Genomic DNA, 9,827 nt, shown 5'->3' on the forward strand with positions numbered 1-9,827 from the left:
AAAATAAGTATTAAACATAAAAATGTCTTCATCATACATTTATTAAATTATTATTTGTTGTCAATTTAACCAGCATATTAATGAGTTTGTGCGCGGAAGAATCGCAGTTTTTAAACACAAACGGATTATCATATCTGGTTATTTGTCATAATTTAAGGTAAACCAACTCTCTTGTGGGATATTGTAGTTTATGAAATTTTTTTTCTTACTTATGAATTGATTTTAAATTCTTGCGTTGCGCTTTGACGTATATTTTCAGCTATATTATTTTCAGCCTAACGATGAAAATGAACGATCAAGTTGTTGAGGAAGAGATATCAGATGTTGACGAGGATGAAAGTTTTTTCAAGGATATTGATTTGCTACAAGAACATGGAATCGTAAATTAAATCAACTTAATTTGGATATTTTATTATCCTCTATTTGATAATAAATGTTATGCTTAATATGAAATATATTATTCTACCTTATTTAATTTTGATAAAGTTTCCATTTCAGCTGTAATCATTTAAGTATTCATCCAACCTTCGCATACTGGAACTTATTTAGCTACATGATATGCAATAGATGTAAAAATTTTTAAATGTAATGCCAGCTATGGGTATTTTGACCCTTTCTGCAAAGACTCGCCAACTTCATTCGCCTTTACTCAGTTGTTAAATTCTATTAAATATTGACGAAATAAGTTGGATTAGTGGTATATTCGGGTATTTAGAAGGACATTTGAAAACTTATACCATTATGATATATTTGTATAGTAATCATGATATTAATTCACAGGAAATGCTGCTTATAAGATATTCAAATGATCAACATTACATGAGGAAGCATGTGTATCGTCATGATCTTAATTAGGATTTTTAAAGCCAGAATTCATATTTAAAAAAATCAATGTCCATTTAATAATAATAATAATATATGTTATGTGCCCAAAGATCATATTACAAAAATACCAGGTGGATAGTATATGTACATGATGCAAGGAAAGTCAAAAAGGAGCAAAATGCATAAAGGCTCAATTGAGATACAAAATTTGGTACTAACAATCACATTAAAGGTAGCGCAAGCGCACACACACACATATTAAATGTAACATACAAATATCGATTCAAAAACACAAATATCTATTAAAAATCATGGAGTAGTAATACAAACTAGACTAATAGTATTGCTATAAACTAAAAGTATAAACCCAAAGATCAGGAATATTGTTGAGATATTCATCAACAGAGTAGACCGAGTGTGTTTAGTCTTGTGTCACTTTCCTAAAAAGATTCACCTTCAGACCCAAATAATATTTCACCCACTTCAGTAGAATCAAAATTTTCTGAACATGTTTTTCACAAATGAACTATGCACTTATTTGGCGCCCATATATTACCACACACAGCCTAGCCTGGTTTCAGAAGGGATATAGCAACACCCTCCGTTTCAATAGAACTCCTAAGTAATCTGTATCAAGCTTTGAATGGAAATATGATTCTATTGGGTGCTATATGGCTTTTAAGAGCCTTTAATGGCATTGTTCATAATGTACACTTAGTAGTAGAACGCAATAAAATGTTGGTATTCATGGCAATTTTGTTCTTAATGAGGAAATTGAATTTATCAATAGTTAATATTGCCCTCATCCTGCACAAACTATTGAATATTGTCTCAGTTGAAAATCTTAAAGTAATATGGTTCTGGTAGATTTTGATAGGCACTCTTTACCACTGCTGCATTTCTAAGTATCTCTTATCATGGCACAGCGTGACCTCAGTGACATCCTATTCTGCAATAAACCCTTTTGCAATTCTGCATACCTTCTGTCTTATTTGATTTCATTCAACATGCATATTCTTCCCCATTCTCCTCTCTATCACAGTCTTCAATATGCCATTGCCAATCAAAATGCCCTGTATCCATTTTTTCTGTCCCCTTAAATTTCCCTGAATAACCCTCTCTCCTAACATACCATACCTAGTAATTTCTTGTTTAGTTTCCTTTTCATCCATTTTTCTTCTTTGAAGTGTACTAATACAAAGGAATATTTTATTGATGGAGTTAATAAGTTTTTCAGCAAAGTTCTGTAGTTGAGCTGCTGTGATTATACCCAGATACTGCTGGGATATAATATGAATGCAGTTTATTGCAAAGAAGAAACTTTGAAGTTTAGGGGTGACACAAGTTGGCACGTTGTTGGGATAAAATTTAAAGGATATGAATAGGTTGTGAATTGAATGAATGGGGCAGAGCAAAACCTATTATATCTTCCACCACCCAGTGCTGTGATTTTCTCATCTATACTAAGTTGTTTTGAATACATCATCCAAAAGTTGATTACTAATTTCTAAATCTCCCCCCCTTAAGATCAAATAAGAGAGAATTATTTTAATAGAAGGCATTGTTTGTTAGCTTATTGGATTCTTCTGTTCAGTTATTATGAAGAATCCTGGATAATGACTCTGCATTGTATTTCATAAGGAAACTTTCATTTATACTTGTGAGGACAACTTTGGCTTATTTCCTGAGATTTCCATTCCAGAATGCGGCCGACATCAAGAAACTCAAAAGCAGTGGTATTTGTACTGTAAAGGGAATACAAATGAGTACCAAGAAGAGATTATGTGCTATTAGAGGCCTCTCAGAAGCAAAGGTAGATAAAATCAAAGAAGCTGTGGCCAAAGTAAATGGAATGGATCTTGGCGGAGGTTTCATCACAGCTCTTGAAGTGAGCTCCAGAAGACGTCAAGTTTTCCATATAACTACCGGCAGCCAGGAGCTTGAGTAAGCATGCAACTAATGCAGAAATCACCTACATTAAACATGGTTTGCATTTGAGGAAAGCAGCTTAAGGGCTTGACAAAAGGTTGTTTGTGTGAAGAACTATGGTTATAAGGGTGGTAGGAGTCCCTCTCTAGAGTCTTTCTTTATTTTTACAATGATCCCAATAATAATTGATCCAAATACCCATAGCTAAGGAAATCATGAGGCTTATAAACTTATGTGAGCTGGAAGTACCCCCTTCAACATTTTTATTCTTTTCTGAACTTTGAGTACAAATTTTTCCACGTGCACATTATATTGAAATTTTTATTGATTTCAAGCATATTTTTATTTGACAGTTTTTTTTATGCGCTAGTTGGAAAATGCATTCAAATGACATGTATGAATATTCAAATGACAGTAGTCGTTACATACATACTGTGTCGTGTATCAAACTCAAAAACACAAGTTTGAAAAGAAAAAATAAAATACTTGAGCCTCTCCAATGAAAATTGTGCAGTTTAGCCTATTTCCCTTTTCTGTTACTTTTAACATATGTGACCTCTCAAACCTGGGTTTTTAGTTCAGTATCTTTATTCTATATTACCACTTGCAGCCTTCATTCCCAAAGAAGGCATTTTGTAAACCTGTTTGGCATGAACATTAAATTCTCAAACCTGACTTTAAGAGAATGAGAAAAATGGTTGTAATGAGCAATATTCCAAAATGGATTTCACTGAAGGTTCATTGCACCTGCAAGTAATGGTTTTTATGAGGTCAACATATTGATGGCAGGCAGCGTATGGACACTGGCTGTCTAGAGCACAGACTGTTAAGGCAGTAATATTGCCAAACCTAACGTTTTATCCAAGACCTGTATCACCAGGTTCCATGCCACTGAAATGGTATGATCTACCAAAAATCCACAAGAATGGGACAGCACTTGAACTCCATTGTGAGCATTCACTTATTACTTGTACCAAATACTGCATATAATGTTATTTGGAGTAGATATCCAATGGTCTCCAGACCATTCAGAGCATTATGAAGGATGGTAGCAGCCTACTCACTTTTGATGTTGCATATATCTAATGTCATCATTATTACCATCAAGGTACCGTCAATATCAATGAAAACGTGCCACCAAAGGAATATTGAACGATTTCCTTGAACTCTTAGGATATTGTCTCGAAAACTTCCCATTTATGAAGGGGACACCACAAAAAGTGTGATGGGATGAGGTATGCTTCCCATACTGAGTCTTTTTCATAAATCATCACCTACCCATTCTGAATTTCAAAGGAGAGGTCCTCCAGAAGTCATCATGTGTGAGAGGATGCCTCTTCATCACTATTCCTTTTTGGAAATCCTTGTTACCTAGAGAACCATTGGAAAGCTGTATATGAGGAAATAACTTGCAGGAACTCCTATGGGGATCGGGATTGGTGCGGTAGCTAACGTAATGGCTTCCCACCCAGAGTGCCGGGTTCAAATCTCAGCGGTGTTGAATATTTTTCAGAGGTATCTTGATCCCTACTTGAGGTGCTTTGTGGAGGGCACTTTTGAGTGAGTACGCCATCCGTCGGATGGGATGTTAAGCTGCGGACCCCTTGGCGCCTTTTGTTAAAAGTAGGCTAATGCCGACGCCGGGTTTCTCTCCACTCTTCATCCTTTCCTGTCCATCCCCTATGGTGCAAATGACCTTAGCAGCCCTAAGCCTCGCAAGCAGCCTAAGCAAGCAGACCTCGCCCCCCTTAAATACTACTACTACTAGGAACCCCTATGAAACTAATTTTCTTTATACCAATGCATGAAGAAATAATCTCTAATCAAAATTGTAATCCACAGGACATATCTCACTTCATTATTGTTAGTAGTGATAATCTGCCAACGTAGGGTAAATTCCAAAGAAGGTAGGTTTTTGATGGAGTGCACATACTGAAGTACTCCTAACCCCTAAATAACATGACAAAAAATATCCTCCAACCCCATGTTACAATAATTTATCCTTTAGCTTGGATTATTTTTTTAAACTCCCTCATTTTCACCCCAAAATGCCATTTTATTTCTCAGATTTATTCCCTCTATTACTGTCTTCAGCATCCTATGCCTCTCAGTATTTTCGGCATTCACCAGTTCTGCCTTCTCCAAATTACTTTCATATCAACCTTCTCTAATCCCACCAGGCTTAGTACTTCATTGTTTATTTTCCTATATGTCCATTTAGTTTTTTTCCATTCGTCTCCATGTCCACATCTCCAAGGTCTCCACTCAATCCTTCTTCTTCAACAACCAAGTTTCTGGCCTATAAAAAAATATGCTCTTCATTAAAGCTTTTGCCAGTCTTATCTCTATTTCTTTACTTCAGATACCGGGCATAAACTCCCACATCTTTGTTAACTCTTCTTTACCTAGTGCAAATCTTCTTTTAATGCCTCCACCATTCTGCCCACTCTCATCCAAAAAACTCCCAAAAGGTGAACTGTTTTACCTGTTCCAGTTTGTGTCCCCCACTTTAGTGTTTATGTTAGCCTTCTTATGTTGAGAATTCCAATACTTTTTCACTTTCTTATTTAATTTTTACAACATACCTATCACACTAATTCTTCAATGCATAAAGTAATGATTGTAATTCTTTTTCTGACTGACTAAATAATGCCTGATCATGATAGATAGATAGATAGATTTATTCGCCATAGAACAATACATAATTGTATGGGCTTCGTTAAGATTCAATTACATTTATAGGTGCATTAACATACATACAAATTCATAGGAATAATAATGTACATGAGTATTAAACATTTAAAAAACAGAATTCCCTACATTGGCTCTTTCTATGTACGCTATAAAAACATTATTTAAAAAGTAATTTTTCAACATTTTTAAAAATTTATTTTCTTGGGGGAGTATTCATTTTAACTCTTCAGGAAGTCCAGCCCAACTCTCCATTTTCTATCTGTACTTATGCAGTCTAAGGCAAGAAAAAGTGTTCTATATCTAAAGTCTACTCCTGTTTTCTGCAAGATACTCATGACTGTTTACTCTACTGAATGCCTCTTGAATCCACGAAGTATGCTCATACATAATGAGAAAGAGGGCCAAGCCCTGTGGTTGCCCGAACTCAGTTTAACATTTGTGTTCACCATAAATTTATGAGATGAATAATTTAGGTGGTTTCCTCTTGTATTCCTCAATAGTGTTGTTAATCTTATACCATCACTCAATCAACCGCCTCACTGGGGTCAGATGCCTTTGCAGCCTCCTATCACTGAACAGACACTGCGAGGACTACCTACTATCTGGCTCTTACCCTTCAACCTACATATTTCTTATGGGTGACCCTATTAGGAGCAATTATCATTGCTCCCACCAATACCACTTCAGGGTCATAGTAACATGCAAAGCCCTTCCACCACTTCAAGGTTGTAGTTCATGACAAGGGACCATCTCGTATATCCCACCTCATAAGGGGAAATCAAAATCTACTGAGGAATGAAGGGGTCCATTTTTATTATGACTTTGAGGCACTAAATTTAATATTTTGAGCGTTTTTTCCTTCTTCTTTAATATTAAAATTGAATTAGAATAACATTTCAGGGCTAAAGAAGTTCCCTTGTTAGAAAAAAATCATAAGATTTAAGACAGAATCTAATGATTTTAATTGCTTCAATGCGGGGTTAACTACCCCTTTAAAGAGGTAATAACACATTATAAATGTTCAGTTGATATTTTTACAATTTCCTCCCAATGAAAAATTTGTATCTATGCCACTGTCATCGACTTTGAAAAATATATGTGGTGTATACTCTACGGCCATGCAGCCTTCATGTGGATGTATTACAGATCTTTTCAGACCGTTTGAATTTTGGAATTATGTATCTGTATATTATATCACTTTTTGTTTTTAATAGCAAACTTTTAGGTGGTGGAATTGAATCAATGTCAATTACTGAAGCTTTTGGGGAATTTAGAACAGGAAAAACACAACTATCCCACACACTGTGCGTGACAGCTCAAATACCTGGAAGCAGTGGATATGGAGGAGGAAAAGTTATTTTCCTGGACACAGAACACACTTTGTATCCTTTTATATATCTATGAAAATAGTCTCTGCATGTTTTTCAATATTATTGAGGTATTCTTAATTAATCTAGAATGGAACTTACTTTATAAGGTACAGGGTGCGGGAACATAACTTCCTTTTTTCAAATGCAAAATGTTTTCAAAAAAGGAAGTCATGTAGCCGCACCCTGTATAAGTAGCCCAATCAGTAAGCTTAAAGGTTTGTGGATGGCACAGTGCCTGTAAAGTCATGGTGTGTGAGTTTCAGCATGCCAATGCGATTTCGAAGTTTGTTGTATTGTTGCTCATCTTGTAATAAGCACTATAGCCACAGTAACCAACCTAAAACTTGGTTTGGTAGATGAGGTTAGAGTCTGCCTAATGTGAAGCCCCATAGTAGGTGAAATGTGGCAATGTATGGGGGGTAATTATTTCCCCCACACCACCTGTTGTTTTCCAGGAAGATCTGGTACCTGAAAAATCACACAGCCTGTGTGGTGCTGAGAAGCACCACCTGGACTTGAACCCAGGCTCTCTCGTCTGTCAGTTGTCTAAAAAAAGTGACTTTAAAAGTACATTTCAAGGAGTAGCTGGTAGTATTCATTTGCATTTTATAGAGAATTTCACCATGAGGCAGTAAGATGCAAATGCCCGAAGGCCTGGGTAATTGCAGGACACATTGGTTGGTCTTCACAGGAGGACAGAACAGTTTTTGGATGATATTGAATAAAGTTGCCTGTAGCTGTGAAGCACTATGTATTTATATTTGCCTGTATGTAGTTGATTTCTACTACAGGTGGATTCAGTGGAATGTAGAAGGTGCAAATGAACAATCTTGCAAAAGTATACATAGTGATGTGATGAAACTATCTCTTTATGAGCAATTCTTTCTGAAGAGCAGGAAATTAATTTGAAATTAAGTAGATACAAGTAATCTTGAGGAAGAATTAAAGGGTTTATTTAAGAAAAAGGATATTTATTGCAAGAGCATGTTCACTTTAGAACATAGGTATTCATATTATGATCAATTATGATTAAGATAAAAGGTTATTCATAATATTCAGTGATAGAATCTCATCTAACATTGAAAGATACCCATTTCAGGCTTACAATATTATTCCTTAATTGCTTCTCACTTTGTTCACCTTGCTGTTTATGTACTTGTAAATTAAATATGTCTATAAACAGTAGACCTGATCGTTTACGAAGTATAGCTGACCGATTTGATGTTGATCAAACTGCAGTACTGGACAATGTCCTTTATGCTCGAGCATACACTTCAGAACACCAATATGAGCTGTTAGATTTTGTTGCTGCCAAGTTTCATGAAGAAGGAGGATTGTTCAAACTCTTGGTATGCTTCTGATTTCTCTATTCAAACCATTACCTGTTCAAATTTTAAATATTTTTGACACTATATATATCATGAATATTATCTTTCCTAATGATTAAATTGAATTGTTGTTGACTGCTACTTTTACTACAATAACAGGGCACTACTGTATCTTGTAAACATAAGGAGGATGAGGCCAGAAAGGTCGATTTTGTGATAGAGTTACTGATTTTCTTCTTTCCCAGATAATTGATTCAGTCATGGCACTTTTTCGGGTGGACTTCAGTGGACGAGGAGAATTGGCTGATCGACAGCAAAAATTGGCTCAAATGATGTCTCGATTGCAAAAGGTTTCAGAAGAGTATAATGTTGCTGTATTTATCACTAATCAAATGACGGCTGATCCTGGAGCTACCTTTTCATTTCAGGTAGGTAGAAAAAAATAGCTTTTGGAAGCACATACTCAGAATAGGTACTGGGAACAGTTTTTTTTTAATCCTGATTCAATTAAATAAAGACTGAATGCCGCATTCTGAGGCAAGAGAAGTGATTGGCATAGAAAAAGTGGGTGGGAGAGAAATGGAGGAGGGTAATGGGAAAAGGAGTGGAAGCTCCAGCTCTTTCCATGCTGATGATATCTTCATCAGGCAACTATATTTAATAAATATAGTGGGCAACTTCTGACTAATCTGCACAAGGGACTGACTCTATATAAATACTAACCTCAGGAGTAATGCATGCACCCACTACATCTAATTTTTCAATTTCCAAGTTTTTAATTGCTATTTCCAATAGGATTCATTAGGTTTTCATTTGGATTGCTGGAATAAAAGGTTCATTGTAGTCTAATTTCACTTCCGGTTGAAAACCCCGCTAATCTTTTCTTGAAATTTATCGCCCCTTCCTATCCCATTCAGTTATAAACATCCAATCACTTCTGATCTTTGTACTACTCCCTAGGTTTGCATCAACTCCTATTGTCATTCCTTATCAAAGAATCTTACCCATTTAAGCAATTAGATTCTTGGAGTGCTCAGGTGAAGTGGGAGCACTTTTTTGGGTATTTCCTGCCCAGTCTTCCTTGGGTCTGCTTCCTCTGCTCCTTTGTGTACTGTTCTCTGCTATTCTCATTATTATAAATTATTCTTGAATTTCAGCCTGACCCTAAAAAACCTGTAGGTGGTAATATTTTAGCCCATGCCTCAACAACCAGGATTAGTTTGAGGAAAGGCAGAGGAGAAACTCGCATTGCAAAAATTTATGACAGGTAAATACAGGTTCTCATTATTCAATTCTGCTACAAAACTCTAGAGCTATTTCCTTGACAATGAATGAAAGTATTATATCGTATTATTTCGAATTTATTGCAGCCCTGATCTTCCTGAAAGTGAAGCGACATTTGCAATAACTGCTGGTGGAATAGCTGATGCCAAAGACTAAATTGGTGATACAGGAATTAAAAGCCAAATGTTCACTTGTTACTGCATAATTTGTAAAAGTTCTGATCAAAGAATTGAAATATATTTCACCGTCTAACAAGGCGTTATATGTACATCTCTGACTTTGACACTTGAATTATAGTTTTTAGGTGAAATTGTACACCATAGATATTTTAAATGAAATATGTTTTTAATAATTCATAAGAATTTTATTCTATAAAATTTATTACTGCAACGTATAA

The 9,827-nt window shown here is 35.6% G+C and overlaps 1 protein-coding gene across 1 annotated transcript; it reads left to right on the forward strand.

Moving 5' to 3' along the window:
• The first annotated feature begins 281 nt into the window (after window positions 1–281).
• Window positions 282–9,644, forward strand: LOC139696740 (meiotic recombination protein DMC1/LIM15 homolog). The gene is made up of 7 exons (XM_071595582.1): window positions 282–380; window positions 2,528–2,769; window positions 6,663–6,830; window positions 8,002–8,167; window positions 8,392–8,574; window positions 9,304–9,413; window positions 9,517–9,644. Exons 1-7 carry the CDS (start codon window positions 282–284, stop codon window positions 9,584–9,586), a joined length of 1,038 nt encoding a protein of 345 aa, XP_071451683.1. The 3' UTR covers window positions 9,587–9,644.
• The last annotated feature ends 183 nt before the right edge of the window (window positions 9,645–9,827 follow it).

Source organism: Hetaerina americana, unplaced genomic scaffold (assembly GCF_022747635.1).
Source record: "Hetaerina americana unplaced genomic scaffold, ioHetAmer1.1.p SCAF_1, whole genome shotgun sequence".
NCBI classification, from domain to species: domain Eukaryota; kingdom Metazoa; phylum Arthropoda; class Insecta; order Odonata; family Calopterygidae; genus Hetaerina; species Hetaerina americana.

Coding starts and splice junctions, on each gene's coding strand:
- LOC139696740 (XM_071595582.1), top strand. CDS start 282: ATGAAAATGAACGATCAAGTTGTTGAGGAAGAGATATCAGATGTTGAC. Junction 381..2,527: donor TGCTACAAGAACATGGAATC/GTAAATTAAATC, acceptor TTTCCATTCCAG/AATGCGGCCGACATCAAGAA. Junction 2,770..6,662: donor ACCGGCAGCCAGGAGCTTGA/GTAAGCATGCAA, acceptor TGTTTTTAATAG/CAAACTTTTAGGTGGTGGAA.